This window comes from Budorcas taxicolor, chromosome 4, assembly GCF_023091745.1.
Source record: "Budorcas taxicolor isolate Tak-1 chromosome 4, Takin1.1, whole genome shotgun sequence".
In the NCBI taxonomy this organism is placed as follows: domain Eukaryota; kingdom Metazoa; phylum Chordata; class Mammalia; order Artiodactyla; family Bovidae; genus Budorcas; species Budorcas taxicolor.
Window position 1 is genome coordinate 10,101,760 of NC_068913.1, and position 19,597 is coordinate 10,121,356.

Below are 19,597 nucleotides of genomic sequence, written 5' to 3' on the forward strand. Positions count from 1 at the left end.
ATGTAAGAAACCAACTCGCATCTCTTGTATTGGCAGGCAGATTCTTTACCGCTAAGCCACCTGGGAAGCTATATTAATATTTAGTATGTTTTCATTTATATTGATAACTGTATTCATTTTATAGTCTGTTTTTAATCTCTGTTTATATCATGGAGATATATTTAGTAGACTTATAAGCTCTGTTAATTTACCTTTGTCGGTTGGGAATAAAAATGCGTATTGAACACAGGGAGCTCAGCCCACTGCTCTGTGATGACTTAGAAAGGTGGGATGGGGTGAGAGGTTGGGAAGGAGGCTCAAGGGGGAGGGGACATACATTTACTCACTGCTGAGTCATGTTGTTGTATGGCAAAAATCTGTGCAACGTTGTTAAGCAATTATCCTCCAATTAAAATTTTTTTAATGTATATTTAACTTTAGAAGCCTATTTGCTTCTTTCAAAGCTCTACCCTGAAATATGTAGGCAGATAATGAAGATACTGCTGTCTAATAAGATCAGGTATCTGATTACTGGTTCAGTTTTGTAGGCAACTCGGCATCAGCTTTTCTTGCCTTATGTCCTGCTGCTTCCCTAGTTTCTTCTCTCTGTGCTTTGAATGTGCCTCCCCGCCGCCCCCCCAACCCTGCCGGTACCCCTTTAGCATCTTTATGATGGATCCCTTTATGTAAGCGGCTTGCCTCCTCTTTTTCCATGTCCACATTCTATCCCATCTTCAAGTCCTGTTCATGTTACGTGCATTCCCTGGCTTCTGACAAGATGCTCTCTTGGAATAAACTTCAATTATGTTACTGTAAGGGCTTCCCCGATAGCTCAGTGGTAAATCTGCCTGCAAGGCAGGAGACTCAGGAGACATTGGTTGGATCCCCGGGTCGGGAAGATCCCCTGGAGGGGGGCCTGGCAACCTACTCCTGTATTCTTGCCTGGAGAATCCCATGGACAGAGGAGCCTGGCGGTCAACAGTCCATATGATGGCGAAGAGTTGGACAGGACTAAAGCAGCTGAACACACATGTTATTCTAAGCTCTCTTTTGACTGGGCCTTGGCTTTGCCACTCCTTCCCCAACCCTAGCCCCGTCCTTGCCGGGCCTGCCTGGCCCAGTTTTAGCAAGGATCCTGCTAAATCAGTGTAGAGAAAATCCCCCCACCCTTGGTATCTGATGGCTCTGGACTGTTTTTACCAGGAATCTTAATAGATCAGTTGAGCAAGGTTCCCTCTTCCCCTTGATGTCTCCTCTTAGTAATTTTCTGTCCATCTGCTCTTTGGCTATAAAAACCCACCTGTTGTTGCTGTATTCAAAGTTGAACCATATCTCTGTTTCCACTGTTGGAACAGTCCTGATTAAAATCTTAACTTTTAAAGCAAATATCAGAATAGTTTTTTCCTTCTTTTTCATAATTCAGTTACTGCCTTGCTCGACAGCTCCTTTGCCTCTTATGTATGTGACATATTCTCGTATGTGTATACCTTATTCTTCAGCACCTGTTATAGTACTATTAATAGATGCTTAATAAAGACTGACTTCCCTGGTGGCTCAGACGGTAAGCGTCTGTCTACAATGTGAGAGACCTGGGTTCGATCCCTGGCTTGGGAGGATTCCCTGGAGAAGGAAATGGCAACCCACTCTAGTACTTCTTGCCTTGAAAATCCCATGGACGGAGGAGCTTGGTGCAGGCTACTATCCATGGGGTCGCAAAGAGTCGGGTACAACTGAGCGACTTCACTTTCGACTTCGCTTAATAAAGATTAGCTATGTGGGGCTTCCCTGGTGGTTCAGTGGCTGAAACTCCATGTTCCCAGTGTACGGGGTCTGGTTCGATGCCTGGCCGGGGAAACAGATCACATGCCACGAGTGAATCTCGCATGCCACAAGTAAGACCTGATGCAGCCAAATAAGTGAAATATTTTAAAAAGTATGTAATGTTTGGGGACATGTTTAGGAATGCTCTCAGCAGGCTCTTTAAATATGACAAGAGACGTAGACATTTGGCTCTTGTACAGAGAGATTTGTAGTCAGGGCTTAAGTTCTTTCTTCAAGTACACATTTGATTATCGTGGGTCTCCATTCTTCTAAGATCATGCATCTGGCTTCATGGAGTTAAATATGCTGGAATGTCTTTCCTGGAGGTGACTTAAGTGATTCTTTTCTGTCACTGGGTTGGAGCACCCCCGGAAGACTGAATTCCAGTCAGGCTGACTCGGAACAACTGTGCCCCGTAGGTTCTGCCCCATGTTGCAGTCAGACCCATGTACTCTCTCCTTATTCAGGCCTCTATTGCTTGGCTAGCAGAGTTACTTTTATCAGTAAATCACAGTACAGGTATCATGAGATTTCATGAACTAAAGGAGTACTGGGACCATTTACTTTAAAAGGAAAATGTGGGTTTGTTCAAACTTGAGGCTTCCTGGGTTTTTACTGCAGCCCATCCAGTAAAATAATGATTTTTAAACTAAAGCGAAAAGTAGATGACAAAGTATGGTAGGACACCATTTATAAAAATCTACAATAGGGGAAAAAAGTCTAGACAATACTTTTGTTGAAGAATTTATCACTGATTACTGAGATTATTGTTGATGTAAATTTTTTCCCTGTATTTTCCAACTATTCTCTGATCAGCATGATAATTAGGGTAAGACTTATTAATGCCATTCTAAAGTATATTGATTTATTTTGATAATATTTACAAAGCATTAGAAAACACAGAAAATAATGACGTTGCTTTGAGAGTAAGTAATATAAGTGTCTGGTGTAAGCAGAGTGCATCTGTTGAAGGGAGAATATGAGGGTATGGGCCACACACCTTTATTCTGTAGTTTACACTGTCATTATTGCTACTCCACAGAGAATTTATGAATATGGGCCTTGACGTCTAGTCTCCTAGGTCCAATTTGTGGACTTACTGCTTCTAATCTGTGCCTCAGTTTCTTTATAAACATGGTGATAGCAATAGTATCTACCACACAAAGGTGGTGTAGTGACCAAATTAGTGTAAATAAATTCCTTGTCCCAGGCCTGCCATAGTTAAGGTACTGTGGGTACCTTAACAATACGAGTATTTAACACGAATGCTATTTTTAAGTTAAAGACAACTATCTTGATTTTCAACTTTCTGGCAGTATAAAAAGTCACTTTATTCCAAATCAGGCTGACTGATTTATATTCTCTTGATAGGATTTGAAAGTAAGACTAGCATAGATCATATCATATCAATTATATATGATTTTTATTAAAGTCTTTCTTTGTGTAATCAGCTTCCCTGGTGGCTCAGATGCTGAAGAATCTGCCTGCAATGCAGGAGACCCAGATTAAACCCCTGGGTTGGAAAAATCTCCTGGAAAAGGGAATGGCTACCCACTCCAGTATTCTTGCCTGAAGAATCCCATGGACAGAGGAACCTGGCGGGGTACAGTCCATGAGGTGGCAAAGAGTTGGACACGACTGAGCAACTAATATTTAATGTTTTAAAATATTTAATATTATTTACTAATATTTAATATTTAATCAGTTTTTTTCCCAACGTATGAATCAATATAAACTCTGATCTTCAGCATGTATAGGTTGGTTATTTTCAACATTATAGTCAGGAGAATCATTTTTTTACTTTGAGACTTTACTTGCCTAAAAAGCAATCCAGTTGAGTGTCACTTTTATTTCTAGGAGTGCAGTCTCTTAGATAATTTGTGATGCTGTAGCATTTTTGTCCTATCATTTTTGTTGTAAAGACAAGTCAAAGTAGATACATTTGGCTTTGCTTGATATTTTTGTAAAATGTCATTTAAAAGTTATTTAACAATGACAGATTTTCTATAATTATGAAAGTAAGCCATTTTCACTGGAGCAAATTAAAATCACTCATAATCTCTTTGACTTGATATAAGTCTTCTACTCCTTTAACCAAGTTGCAGTGTATTTATAATAATTTTCTTTGTTGATTCTTCATGGTCTGTCACAGCCAAACCAAAAACAGAAAACATTAGCTTGCTGTCCTGTTTGTAACAGAAGCTAGAAGTGTGGAGGGGTGTGTGTGTGTGAGTGTGTGTGTGCGCGCACACACGTCTTTATTAGAACGGGAGAATGGGTTGAGAATAGTCTGAACTCTGAATACCCCTGCCTTAATGGCTCTCCTGGGCTGCTTTAATTGTTTAATCCTGCTGTTCCAAACTTCACTTAATTTTGTAAGGCTGTGTTTGAATGGAAAATACAAGGTCTCTGTGGTTACCATTACTTGGCAATGAGTATTTGGGGACTCCTCAGAGTCTCTTGGTGAATCAGTGATGGGCTTTTTAGCGCATCTCATTTAACTTCTTTGGAGACGCGTTTTTCCTGAGAGTGGAAGCTTGACCTCTCTCTTAGGATGCTGAACATGTATGTCTTTCCTAGAGGAGGGGGAACATTTATGACTCTCCTCCAGAAATGAGAATATCATGTTTTAAACATACCTTTGAACTAGGAAGCTTGAAATGCTATAAGAGTTAGCATCAGACTTCATCGCCTTTTCTTTAATCCCAGCTCATGTAATGAATGACTCATTGTCATTCTGATGCTGTAGTTAGACTTTTTAAAAATTGTGAATTATTTTTACTTTTAGATATATTAATAGTATAAGATATTGTTATTGCTCAGTTGCTAAGTCATGTCTGACTCTTTTGCTGCCCCATGAACTGCAGCACACCAGGCTTCCCTGTCCTTTGCTATCTCCCGGAGTTTGTTGAAAAATATAAGAGATGCCATGTAAGAATTATCCAGGAAATAGTAAGTAATCCAAGATAGGTAAAAATGACAATATCATCAAGAAATATGTCCATTTCTTTTCTGCTTTCTTGGGAGCATTTTCTATGGGCAAAAAAAAGCTACTGAAGATAAAAATCGTTTTGAAGTGGCAGCTTGACCTCAGAAGAAGAAAATGTGATTTCTCTAGAAATGTAAAATGCAACCTTTCCAAAGACCTCAGTAATATGTTTCCTAAGACAAGTGTTCTTGAAAGTGGGGCTAGAGAAAAACAAAGCAAAAAAACCCTTCTGCTTCTTCTTTTTGTTCCTTGATCTTCCCATCATGCCCTAATTCTTAGTTTTCTTCTATATGTGTGCATATAGATGTATGTTTAGGGATATGAACTGCAGTACATTAAAGATGAAAACATACCGAACTGATTAATATAGTTAGCTTCAAATCTCAGTCTCAAAACTCCTCATAATAAATTACATTTACTTACGTCTTATGAAACCCTCCCATCTCATCAAGTAAACAGTTCTCCAGTAACTTCAGGAGTAGTGTAACCAACTGCCCTTACATCTATGGATGTCCTGGGCATTGTTTCCAAGCTTTTTGCCTTTTCTTGATAAGTTAATTCTTTCATTCCTTGTCTTTGATGAATTTGCTTTACTTTTTTTTGACAAAGAACTTACCTTTGTTGATTATGCATTTAAGTTGCTTGATACTGTCTTATTTATACTTTGGCTGGTAATCTTCTCAGGTACTATATGCTGGTAACTTTTTGCTCGCCCCAGAATGGTTCCTTGCAATTGGAGGTATTTCAGAAGAATACTGAGATGTGTACAGTGGTTTGCTCTAAAACTCTGGAAGGTTAACGTATCAACACGGGTGATAAAAATCTCTCAAAAGCCAACACACGTCAAGATAACCACAATACAATCCAGCTCAATGAGGGAAGGAGAGGAAGCATTAATAATTCAGGAAAAGCTCAGCTTTGACGTTTACATACAAAAGATGCTATTGGGGTAGAAATAAGTGCAGTTACTCTATGTTTTGCTGACATCATAATACTGGGAAGAGTTCGTTTTAAGCCCCAAAGTGCAAAGCAAACGTAGGAGTCAATTAAATAATCAGATGTCTCAGGAAGTCTGATCGTACTATGGTTCTCTGAGGAATTCTGATTTAGGGTCTGAGATGTCTGTGTCACAGACTTTTAAAGAAATTGGGAGTTGAGATGGTCCCATCATTGCTAGTCATCTTTGAGGATCTATGGAAAATTGGGGAGACAGTAGCAGCCTTGAGCTATCCAGATATTCACAAAGAAGATGGAAATGGTTCACCTTACCCTTGTATGCATTTTTGCATTCCCCTTCCTCCAGCTGAAAATTTTAGGACAGATGATCCACTCAGATGATTTCTGAGTAAGTCAAAATAGAAAGAAAATTAGTGTTTTAGGAGTTCATACGGAGAAGGCAGTGGTACCCCATTCCAGTACTCTTGCCTGGAAAATCCCATGGATAGAGGAGCCTGGTAGGCTGCAGTCCCTGGGGTTTCGAAGAGTCAGACACGACTGAGCAACTTCACTCTAACTTTTCACTTTCCTGCATTGGAGAAGGACATGGCAACCCACTCCAGTGTTCTTGCCTGGAGAATCCCAGGGACGGGGAAGCCTGGTGGGCTGCCGTCTCTGGGGTTGCACAGAGTCGGACACAACTGAAGCGACTTAGCAGCAGCAGCAGCAGGAGTTCATAAAAGATTATGTCATACCTAAATAACTTTAATTCCTCTTTTTGAGGAGATAGTTAAGCTAGTGGACTGGAACACTGTAAATGCTGGATATCTGCTCGTTTTTCCAACATGGGTAAATGTTCTGATTATGTTCTGATTGGTAGGTTAGAGAGCAACAGACAGTTGAGTAATCTGCTGTTTCTGGTGGTAGACTTAAAACAGGCTGGTGAGAGTGGTAGGCTTTCGAGTACTTCTTTTATAAGGTAAAGGGTTGCCTCATTCATTCCCCACTGAACACTGTGTACTAGATGCCGATTTTCCAAAACAGTCCAGTGGGAAAGGTAGAAGGTCAGTGTAGTGGTTTGGGACAGAGTGGCCGTGGGGAGGAAGGGCTGGGTTAGAGAGTCTGAAAGGGGAGAGGGAAGGAAGAAGGGGAGAGACAGAAGGAGAAGACAGTCAATGAAGCCAGGTCCCCCCAGCGGGGACGGGATGGGTGTCAAGAGTGTGGTGTCAAAGAGCACTGCCCCGGGCACTTCTTTGGTAGCTTCCAGTGGCTAAGACTCCACATGCCCAATGCAGGGGGCTGGGTTCCTTCCCTGGTCAGGGAGCTAGATCCCATATGCCACAACTAAGAGTTTGCATGGCTAAAACTGAAAGATGCTGCGTGCCACAGCTAAGTCTTGGCACAGCCAAGTATATATAGCACACACACACACATATGTGTATATGTATGTATATATATAAATTTTTTTTTTTAAGTACTGCTCTGGGCCTCATCCTGTTCGGTGTTTCCACTCTGCTTCAGATGAGGACACATAGACCAATGGGGGGCCATGGCTTGTCAAAACCAGGACTGAATTTAGAGCAGACATGAAAGGTGTGAGCAGTTGGTTGCTGCTGACAAGTTGGAATATTATTAGGGATAGATCAAACTCCTGAAGGGGCTTCCCTGGTGGCTCAAATAGTAAAGAGTCCGCCGGCAATGCAGGAGACCCAGGGTCAATCCTTGGGTTGGGAAGATCCCCTGGAGAAGGGCATGGCAACCCACTCCAGTATTTTTGCCTGGTGAATCCCCATGGACAGAAGAGCCTGGTGGGCTGCAGTCCATGGGGTCTCAAAGAGTTGGACATGACTTAGCGACTGAACAAAAGCAGCAAGGATGTTTCTAACAACTATGGATGCTAGAACCCCACCCCACACCAGTTAAATCAAGGATGGGGCCAGGCATTGTGGAAATCAACCCTGAATATTTATTGGAAGGACTGATGCTGAAGCTGAAGCTCCAGTACTTTAGCCACCTGATGCCCAGAGGCAACTCATTGGAAAAGACCCTGATGCTGGGAAGGATTGAAGGCGGGAGGAGAAGGGAGCGACGAAGGATGAGACGGTTGGATGGCATCAACTCAATGGACATGAGTTTGAGCAAACTCTGGGAGATGGTGAAGGGCAGAGAACCCTGGTGTGCTGCAGTCCATGGGGTTGCAAAGAGTCGGACATAACTGAGCAGCTGAAGAACAAGAAGTTGGTTTTAAAGTGGAGCCAGAGGTGAGATCCTGTACTCTGGTCTCTTGCGCAGCCGCTGGGCTGGCCCTAGCCCACTCCAGGCCTTGCCTCACGCGCAGCGGTGGCTTCGCTGAGTAACAGCCAAGACCTCAGCCCTTCTGCACCTGCTTCCAAGAGGCCACCAGGATGGACTTGCCTCTGCCTCACAGGCAGGTGTGGGGTCTGGCTGCTCACTGCTCGAAAGCCAGTGAAGAGGCCAGGTTGGCGGAAAGGAATATTGCTTTTTTTTGGATGCCTGCAACCGGTCCAAAGGGCGACTGTCCCCCTACTCCCACAGCTTGCTGACAGTCGGTGCACAGAGCATAGACAGAGGGAGGGGGCTCCATGCAGAAACAGCTCTGGCAGCTTTGACAGCCAACTTCAAGTGGGTCGCTGGGGTCTGACCAGTGTCTTTGGTTGTTTTAGGTTCAGTCCTAGGGTCAGCTTGCTTCTGTTTTTTTTGAGGCCACTTCACGGAATTGTGGCAGCTTGTGTCATGGGTGGAGTCTGGTCATCATGGAGTTAACTGTTTGAGCCTGGTAGAAGTTTCAGTATCTACAAGACAGCTCACAGGATGTGGCTCAGAGGAACTAAAGCCTTTGAAAAGCTGTTGCCCTTGAGAAGGAACCAAAGGTCCTTGACTTTAATGAATATATTGTGATTATTTGCTCTCCTTTGACTGTTTTCCTTTGTTTCTGTGTTTTCTCACTTCTCTGACTATAAATTTATCCTTTGGCTGAAGTTTTTCCATAGGCAAAAGGCAGACTGAGGACATGGGGTGCAAGGACCATAGCGTTCTGCTCCATTTCAGCACCACCATTTGCTACAGCACTCAGTCAGTTCAGTCGCTCAGTCGTGTCCGACTCTTTGCAACCTCATGGACTGCAGCACGCCAGGCCTCCCTGTCCATCACCAACTCCTGGAGTCCACCCAAACCCATGTCCATCGAGTCGGTGATGCCATCTAGCCATCTCATCCTCTGTCGTCCCCTTCTCCTCTTGCCCTCAATCTTTCCCAGCATCAGGGTCTTTTGCAGTGAGTCAGCTCTTCACATCAGGTGGTCAAAGTATTGGAGTTTCAGCTTCAGCATCAGTCCTTCCAATGGATATTCAGCACTACCTGTGGTATATAACTTCCGGTTTTCTATCTGCTGCTTGGTAATCTGTCTGTCTATCTGCCTGTCTGTCTGTGTATTTATCTGTTGCCACAGCACCACCCGTGGCATACTGCTCCCTTGCTGTCAGCTCCCAGACCTCACTCCTGTATTTCTTACTCCGTCTCCTCCTCTGTCCCTCCCCCCACCCTTCAGACTCTTTTCATGTCATCTAGATATAGAACATAATTCTCTGATTCTGCCTTTTTCTTAGTGTTTTCTTTACTCCTGCTTTTACAGAAAACTGGCTGTCTTGAGATTATTGCTTCCCTTGAACTCCTCCAACAATTCACACGTTTTTATGTCTAGCTTAGATTTTTGTACTGAGATCCAGACTCATAAATACCAATGTTTTTCTTATGTCTGCACTTGGTCGCTTCTAGACTGCTTTCCTCCCAAATGGACTCTTGGATCTCTGTCTAAATCTCTTCTATAGTTTCCCTTGCCTTGGTACACATACTTCTATCCACGCAGACTTTGAAGTCAGGACATGTGGAATCATCCTTCACCACTTGCCTTACCCCCAATCCAGTTTATGCTTATAGCCTGTTGAATCTGTCTTCAGAATACTGCTTTCCTCTTGCCAATGCTCTGGTTCTTGGTGGCGAGCATCTTTTCCCTGGATCACTGCACTCACTGCCCCACCTCCCTTCTCGCTGCTCCCTCAGTTGGGTTCCTTCAGTCTTTTCTCCACACCATAGTGAGGGAGCTGCAGGCACGTAATTTCATCATGCTCTCTCTTTTCTGAAGAGTCCCCAGTGAGGTTTGTTTTAATCAGGCCTTTCTGTGGCCCTTAAGGACCTCTGTGATCAAGCTCTCCTGTCCTTCTCTCCATGTTCCCCCATCCACGCACCCTACCCACCAGTGACAACAAGCCTCAGCCACTCTTTCTTATATTTTTGTTTAATGCATTGTGTTCTCTGCCTCTGGGCTTTTGTACAGGTTGTCTCATCTGCCTGGAATATTCTTCACTTACTCTTCTATATTTCTTGTTTCAACTCAAATGTCAGTCACACTTTCAGAAAATCCTTCTCTAACTGTCTAAATAGGTTATTTTTTAAAAGAAAAACTGAGGTACAGTCAATTTACAATGTTTTAGGTGTACAGAGTGATTCAGGTATACATATGTATATATCCTTTTTTAGATTCTTTTCCCATTTTAGGTTACTAGAAGATAGTGAATATAGTTCTCTGTGCTGTACAATAGGTCTTTATTGCTGATCTATTTTATTTATAGCAGTTTGTATCTGTTAATCCCAATTCCTAATTTATCCCTCCCCTACTTTTTCCCTTTGGAACCATAAGTTTGTTTTCTGTTAGTCTATTCTGCAAGTAGGAGAAGGCAATGGCAACCCACTCCAGTACTCTTGCCTGGAAAATCCCATGGACGGAGGAGCCTGGTGGGCTGCAGTCCCTGGGGTCGTGAAGAGTCGCGAAGACATGACTGAGTGACTTCACTTTCACTTTTTGCTTTCATGCATTGGAGAAGGCAATGGCAACCCACTCCAGTGTTCTTGCCTGGAGAATCCCAGGGACGGGGGAGCCTGGTGGGCTGCCGTCTATGGGGTCACACAGAGTCGGACACGACTGAAGCGACTCAGCAGCAGCAGCAGCGAGTAAGCTCATCTGTATTTCCGGTACAGTAGGTTCTTTGTCTTCTTATGGCATGCTGTGATTTCCTTCATGGCGTTTATCTCCATTTGTATGGGGTGTACTTTTTAGTTTTTAAAGAACATATTATGGAAAATTTTAGAAGAGACTGGAGTTTTCATAACTCCCCATGTGCCATCCTTGACAGCCTATGTGTTTCATCTGTCTTCATTCCTCCCAGTTATTTTGAAACAAACCCTAAACATCATTGTATATTTTCTCTTTGAAAGATAAGAACCTTGTTTTAAGATAAGCACCTAATCACAATACCATTATCAAACGTAAATATTTTAGCAGTTTTTAAAATCATCAAATATATAGTCAGTGTTAAAATTAGCTTTGTTGGAATCAAGATGACATTGCAATTCATTGCAGTTAGTTGATATCTCTCTCTTTTATGTTGTGGGCTTTCCCCTACCTTTTTTTTTCTTGAAATCTATTTGTTGAAGAAACAGTTTCCTTACCCTATAGTTTCCTGTAGTCTAGATTTTTCTCACTGTAGCCCAATAAGAAATGGTGTTATTTGTTTAATAAAGTGTTCCTTTGTCTCCTTAAAATAAGGGATTAGAGTATACTTGGTCATATTCAGATTGAATTGATTCCATTGAGGTGCATGAGCGCTCCCATCAGGAGGCACTTCATATCTGGTAGCCTTTTTTTTTGTGATTTCAGCAGCTGTTAATGGCGATATTCGAATTTTGTCATTCCCTCTTCATTTTTCACACAATGCATCTCTACAGAGAAATTTCGCATATCAACTATCTGATCACACTGAGTATAGTGTGTATGGCATGCTTGCATGCCAAAGAAGAGTCAAAGCAACTTAGCAACTAAACAGTTGCTAAACAAACACCTTTGATTAACTTAGCAACACTTAGTGTATAGGAAGGTATATGAAAAGGGAAGTAAATGCTTGACATATTCTCTTTTAACAGTATTTAAACTAATGAGCGGGATCCATAGTACTCTACAAATGTAACTCATGAGTTTCTTTTAAAGTCTCATTATAGGGGACGTCCCTGGTGGTCTGGTGGTTAAGACTTCACCTTCCAGTGTAAGGAGTGCAGGTTTGATTCCTGGTTAGGGAGGTAAGATCCTACATTTTCTCATGGCCAAAAAACTGGAACATAAACAGCAGAAGCAGTAGTGTAACAAATTCAATAAAGACTTTAAAAATGGTCCACATCAGAAGCTGCCGAATAGCATAGTGAGCTCAGCCGAGTGCTCTGTGATGGTGAGTTCGCAGTGGGTTAGGGTTGCGTTAGGGGTGGGTTCGGGGGATTGGGGATAGGGGTTGGGAGGGAGGTTCAAAAGGCAGGGATATATGTATACTTATGGCTGATTACCTTGTTGTATGGCAGAAAGTAATACAACATTTTAAAGCAATTATCTTCCAGTGAAGAATAAATTGAAAAAAAGGAAAAGAAACGTAAAAATGATCCACATCAAAAAAAAAATCTTAAAAAGATAGAATTTATAAGTAAATAATATCTCATTGTAAATGTATTGATTTAAACATATTTAATACCTTTCAATCGCAGGTAATCATTTAGCGATGCTCAAGTTGTCCCGTTTTTGACAAGCGAGCATCTCCTGCCCCCGCCTTTGATTAGCTGTTTTTGTAGATATATGTCTCACATCTATCTCCTCACTGAGCCAGAAGTGCAGGGACCGTGTCTGGGTGGTTTATTCTTTATCCCCAGCACAGATCGACAGTCTCTCAATTAGTATTTGTTGACTAGGAGGCAGGGTAGTAAAACTTCATTAAGTGGAGGGCTGTCTTGAGGAAGAGCGTTCAGTCTAGTCTCTGTGGACTCAGAACTTGACTGAGAGACTAGAAGTTACAGGAGGCCAGTTTTGGCTGAACATAAAGAGGAACTGAAACATGTGGTATTTTAGGGGACTTGAGTTCCACCAAAGTCTTCTGAGGGACTGCTTTGTTCCTGGGAGTGACAGACAACCAACCCAGTAAGAATTTTTTCGTTTGGAGTGATCGCTGAGTTTACTTCTTTTTGGGTTTTTACATTAATTTTTATAAATTGAAGTACAGTTGGTTTGCAGTGTTGTGCCAATCTCTGCTGTACAGCAAACTGACTCGTTTCTCGGTTACGTTATACACATAGAGACATTCTCTGTTGTGCTTTTTCCATTGTGTTTATCACAGGATAGTGAATATAGTTCCCTGAGCTATACAGCAGGACCTTGCTTATCCCTCCTAAATGTAACAGTTTGCATCTGCCAACCCCAAATTCCCAGGCCATACCCTCCCTCCACTGAGGTTACTTTTTAAAGTTCTAAGATTCTCAAATCCTTTACTGACAGATTTTATTTTAGGAAAAATGCAAGTTTTAAGTTCTTGAAATGTAATTATTTTCTTTTCTCCCAGGAACGATATATGTTCCTCTAATTTTATGTTTCAAAGTACTATGAGTTTGTACATTTAATGAAGCATCATTAGCAATATTTTATCAAACGTACACTCTCATAATAATTGTTGGTTGAGCGCACCCTTTTTCTCATTGCGTTAAATGATTAGACTTTTTGCATTGTTAATCACATCTTAATAAATAACCATTATGCCATTCTTTTATAAGTTTTTTTTTAATCAATTTAACAGAAATAACGTTAGTCTTCTTCCTGTTCTTTCTGTATTGTTTTGATAAAGACTAGGGTGAGGTGGGATTACTGACAACTTACCTTGAAATTCTAAATTTACTTTTCCAGAATAAATAATGTACTTTTAGAATATTTCTGAATATCAAAGGTTAAATAGTATTGAGATGGTTTCTCTTTTATACCTGAACGAAAATTGAATTTAGGTGGAGACAGCAAGAATGAATATTTAGTTCCTTTTAATTTTTGAAGTGTGTATGTGATACAGTATCACCAGCATTCCAACCAGTGTCTTAAGAGAAAACAAATGAAAGAAACACTGATGGTAAAACCTTTAACATATTTTTAATGACTTTTCCAAAAAGGTGTAAGTTCAGTTCAAAATATTGTCCTTGATGTACTCAGCCTTGCCATTGTCCCTCTCTCAGTAGTAACTACATTTCCTTCTATTGCTTTAAACCAGTGCAGTAAGGAGACAAAAGCCGTGGATCTCCATGCACTCAGTGTTATTTTCCATAGCAGTTTCTTTTGAGACAGAATCATAATGGAAGAGAGAGGCAGAATGTATTAAATTTGCCAGAGTATATTAAATTTCTTTTAGGTGTATTGCTTTAATTTCCTTTATATCCTCTAGACATAATTTCTTCTAGGTGTTAGCACATGAACACTATTTTCAGAGATGACCTAGATAATGTTTGTTATTTTGTTTTATTCTACAAAGTTATCTTACGGATTTGAGGTAACTAATCTGATAGAAAACCTTTAGGCTTTCCTTTGAGAATTGTCCATTAGGAAATTCTCTTTGTGCATCGTCTTTTGAGCCTGGAAAATTGACCCTGAGTGGGAAAGTTTTCCTTTGTAGGGTTCATGAAATGTCAAGATAGCATATGCGTGGAAAAATGAATAGGCCATTTTTATTCAGAACTTATCCGTCTTGCTTCACCCACACAAGATAATTTTATTATTTCCAGACTTATGGGCACACATATCTGTGGACAGAATTTCTGAAGTTGGCAGAGATTTGGATTTGTGGTTAGAACCAGTTTGAAATCACTCATCCTTGAGCATGCATCGAGCTTCACAGGGAGGCCAAGCTGGGAATAGCAGTTCTTGGAAGAATTAGAGACTGGTAACTAGTCTCTGAAATTAAAACAGCTCCCTGTATAGCTTAGAACAGCTAGACATAAACCAGGCAATTTCTCCAGCAGAAGGTTCTGTTGTAGTATTAACACAATTTAAAGCATTTTAAAAATGTTATTTACCTGGGTTAATGTCTCCGTTGCCAGTCAACTCTTGATTGCCTTCTATTCATTGGCCTTTGATTTAATTAATAAGACTTGTTAAAGAGGAATCTTCAATGTTTTCCTGTAAACAGCTCTAATTTATTGATTCAATTTGAATTTTGTAATTATTCTAAAGAACTTAAATCAATGTTTGAAGTATGTGTTTTGCATATTTAATTAAACAGTTTAGCCACACAAAGTAATTATTAGATATGCTCCAAAGGTTGAACATTAGAATATTTGTAATTATTTTTTCAAAAGATACCTTTTCCTGAAGTTGAGCCAGTGACTTAGTGTTTTTACTAGACTTTATGCTGAGGGATTCAGTAGTTGGTGAGTGTCTAGATGTGTGGAGAAAAATTAAGAAAACAGAGAGTCACAGTGACTCCTAGGTTAAAGAACAATTTGATGATCAATATGGTTCTTAATGGGAAACCAATTAAGCAGTTGAAAAAGAGGGAGAAAGTGATTAATGGTCTGAGCTCAGATTATTGAAGATAGTGAGGGGTTTGAAACAGGTCTGTTGGGTGAAAAAGGTTAATTAACAAAGCATTCTATAAATTCTAAAACCTTAAGGAAATGAAAATTGTATATATCTGCATGCATCATCAAAAACAAAGAGACTGCACCTTTAATTTGAAAAAAGAAAATATTTATTTATTTGTTTGGCTGAACTCTCTAGCATGTGGGATCTTAGTTCCCCAACCAGGGATTGAACTCACGGCCCCTGCAGTGGAAGTGTGGAGTCTTAACTGATGGACCGCCAGGGAAGTCCCAAAATAAATATTTAAACTCAAACATTGAGAGTTTTGCAATTGACAGGAACATGCCAAATAGATGACCAACAAGGACCTACTGTTAAAAAAATTAAATGTGAAGGAAGATACTGAAATCTTTTAAAAAATGTGATATTTCTGAAATCTTTGAAAGCAATAATTTTTATATTTTATTCCTGAATTATCTTACAAATGTAATGAAAGAAATGTTAGTATATTAACATTATTAATATTCACTCAATCAAATATTTTGAGAGTATTCTGTATGTCCGATGGTTTTAGGCATTGGGCACGTAACAGTTAACAAAACAGAAGAAAGTTCCTTTGCTCCTAAATCTGATAGTCTAGTATAAATTTAAAGTTTTTAGTTTTTAGTTTCACATAAAATCTCAGTGTCTTTAACTCCTGTGATTATCATAACTATAAGAAATTGATAGTTGGAGGTTTACCTCTTGGAGCATTATGCTTCAGAATCAGAATTCCATTAACCCGGATCTTGTTCTTTTAGGCAGTTTATCACAGTAAATATGTTCAAGGTTTATTTCACCTCAAAAATGATGCACACAGTCTATGAGGTTGCTTAAAGGTGTTCTTTCTCTGGTTGCATTTAAAGTATCAAGGCTGGTTCAGTTAAAGGCTCATCGCCTTTCATTGTATCACAGGGGAATCATAGCTTCATGGTCTGAGTCTGTTTTAAGCATTTAACCTTCCAAAACCATAAATTCCCTATATTCCAGAATTCAGTTTGTGTAAGCCAGCGATCTCAAGGGAGATGGAAAAGCTTTATGGGAAGAAGGTTGTGTGTGTGTTTGTGTGTGTGTGTGTGTGTTATGGGTGTTGGGAGACTATCTGTAAATGAAGGGAGAATTCCAAGTAGTTCTTGGCCTCAGTTCCCACCTCCTTAGGGAGCCAGTGATGAGCTCAGCTGGGCTGAGAAAATCTGTGCAGATGTCAGTACTGACTGCATCCCGGCCTCAAGCCCGGCTAGAGGCCTCCCTCAGCCGTAAAGAGCAAAGTGGAGAGGGCAAGGTACAGTCAGTCTCCCGTTGAACCCTACGTGAATATTAATATTTTTCTTGCACCTGGGTACCTAGAGCATAATCAGGACTAGAAAGACATCAAGGTGACATAGTCAGGAGAGGAGAGCTGCAGAGCAGAACAGTGCCAGGCCTGTCCTTCCCGCTGAAACACAGGGGAAAATAATCCAGCCCCCTAACCCAGAGGAGACGGCACATTGCAGAGCCTTATAATCAGATGTCCTTTGATTACTGTAACCTATTTGAACAATCAGTTCGATGAGGGATGCCATTAGGATGGCTGGGCTGTGATAAATCCGTGACCTTTCAAATTCTGTGTCTGTGGCAGGATTTTTTTTTTCCCCCCATCAAAAATAGACCAGTTGGATGCAGTTTACAAAAAAGAGACTTTCAGATTATTTCAGACTCAGGCACTGGATTCTCTGGGATGCATGGGCTCTCTGTTGATTCCATAACCTTTAAAGACTTTTGGTTGCAATTTAGACTACAGTGTCCATCAAGTTGGCCAAATCAGTGGTCGATAACCTAGGATATATCAGTAAAGGGGGAGCCCAAGCTCCTATTTCTATAGGTAGTAAAAATTGGTACAACCTGTGTACAGGATAATTTCTTAATGTTCCACTAAAAAGCTTGATGGAGAAGGCAATGGCACCCCACTCCAGTACTCTTGCCTGGAAAATCCTATAGATGGAGGAGCCTGGTAGGCTGCAGTCCATGGGGTCGCGAAGAGTCGGACACAACTGAGCGATTTCACTTTCACTTTTCACTTTCATGCATTGGAGAAGGAAATGGCAACCCACTCCGGTGTTCTTGCCTGGAGAATCCCAGGGACAGTGGAGCCTGGTGGGCTGCCTTCTATGGGGTCACACAGAGTCGGACATGACTGAAGCGATTTAGCAGCAGCAGCAGAGGTTTGGGATTAAGTTAAGCATCTACACTTGGACAAAGGAACACCCTGTGGTTTTTTAAAAACGAGCCAATTTCTATGAGTTTATGAGGAAGTCACCCAAATATATTGAGAGATAAAAATAATATACACTGTACCCTGTATGGCATATTACCATTTGTATATGTGTGTGTTAAGTCATATCAAGCTAAGTTACCTGAGTTAAGTGGTGACCTCAGAGGGTGGGAGCTGGCTATGGCAGGGAGATTTACTTTTCATTACAGCTTTCTTGTAGCTTTTCCATTTTTAATATGTGGTTATTTTACTTATTTTATTTAAGTATATTAGTATGAAGTATGTTGGTAAGCCTGGTCAAGGTAGAAGTAGAATATTCAGCTGGAAGACCAATGTAAATAATCATGTCTTTATTTTATTAACAGAATTGATTGTATAGAAAGTTACTTGCCTACTGTAATCTTACTTTTAATTAGAGCTGATACACATATAGAATGTGTTTAGACGAACCGTCTGTTTTGTATGGGTCTTGTGTAATTTTGTAATAGTAAAATATTCTTAACTTTTATTGTGATGATATACTGCATTATAAAACATCATCAGACTAAATGCAACTTTAGGAGACTCTAGTTTAAGAAAATGGCAAAACAGGGAGGAATGGGTGGTATTGATCGAGAGAAAGAGACAGAGAAAGAAGAGGAGGGGGAGAAAGAAGCCAGGGCCACTTTCCTGTCTTTGGGGACTGAACGACCTCGGCTTAAGACTGGAAATGAAGTCGTTGCTGTTCAGTCACTGAGTCGTGTCCGACTCTTTGTGACCCCATGGACTGTGGCCTGCCAGGCTCTTCTGTCCATGGAATTTCCTAGGTAAGAATACTCAAGTGGGTTGCCATTTCCTTCTCCAGGGGATCTTTCCGACCTAACCTGTGGTCTCCGGCTTGGCAGGCAGATTCTTTACCACTCAGCCACCTGGGAAGCCCTAAAGACATTTGATCCTAAGAAACAAAGGAGCTATTGGAGAAACAAAGGGAGAGTGTTATTCTGAGTACTTGATTTTTAATTAATCTGAATAATTGATCAGACGCAGTTTTTTTGTTTTTTTTTTTATTAAGCACTAGCTTCATGTTGGAAGGAACATTGAGTGAATCACAGAAAACCTGAGTTAAATCTTGGACTATGCAAGTATGAATATTTAAAATGTGTATATTTGAAGTGTGAATATTTATGATGATGATATAGGGTTCCCAGCCTTACTGAAGTTAATCTTGTGGTGGTGGCATAATTGAGTCACTGACATTTTTAGTGCAAATCCATAAAATACAAATTGTAATGAAGACAATTAGAACAGTGTGTACTAACTAAGTCCCTTCAGTCGTTTCTGACTCTGCGACCCCATGGACTGTAGCCTGCCAGGCTCCTCGGTCCATGGGAGTCTCCAGGCAAGAATACTGGATGGGTTGCCATGCCCTTCTCCAGGGGATCTTGCCAACTCAGTGTCTTTTACGTCTCCTGCATTGGCAGGTGGGTTCTTTACCACTAGCGCCACCTGGGAAGCCCAGTTAGAACTGTAACAAGAAAATATTTTCATGGATTTCCTTCTCTTTTTTGTTTCTCCGTTTCTCCAGGGTGAATGGAAAGCTGGTAGCCCTGAAGGTGATCAGGCTGCAGGAAGAGGAAGGTACACCTTTTACAGCTATCAGGGAAGGTAGGCATTTTCGCTTGTTATCCTTGCTTCTGTGTTTGTGTGATGCCGATAAGTGATGCTGTTTTTAAATTATATGGTCATGTTTCTAATTGGAATGTGAAAACTGAAATTTAAAATCAGCACCTCTTACAATCATATCAAGTCATGTTAAATAAAACTGTCCTGCTGCGTATTCAGCTGTGGGGGGAAAAAAGTATGTGCTGATGGTGAGACTATCACTAGCTGGCTGAGGGATTTTATACATCTGATTTTGTTTGCAGAGTTCTTAAGGCACGTGTTAATCTAAAATTACTCTATTCTCATGACTTTTAAGGACACTTCTTAAAAATGGGGGGAAGTACTTTGGCCACCTCATGCGAAGAGTTGACTCATTGGAAAAGACTCTGATGCTGGGAGGGATTGGGGGCAGGAGGAGAAGGGGACGGCAGAGGATGAGATGGCTGGATGGCATCACTGACTCGATGGACGTGAGTCTGAGTGAACTCCGGGAGTTGGTG

At 40.9% G+C, this 19,597-nt stretch overlaps 1 protein-coding gene across 1 annotated transcript in view; it reads left to right on the forward strand.

Moving 5' to 3' along the window:
• Positions 1 to 19,597, forward strand: part of CDK14 (cyclin dependent kinase 14) — a 664,071-nt gene that overhangs the window by 196,224 nt on the left and 448,250 nt on the right. The window contains exon 5 of the mRNA XM_052638676.1: positions 19,021 to 19,100. Within this exon, the coding sequence (XP_052494636.1) occupies positions 19,021 to 19,100 (80 nt within the window). The remainder of the gene's footprint in view (positions 1 to 19,020; positions 19,101 to 19,597) is intronic.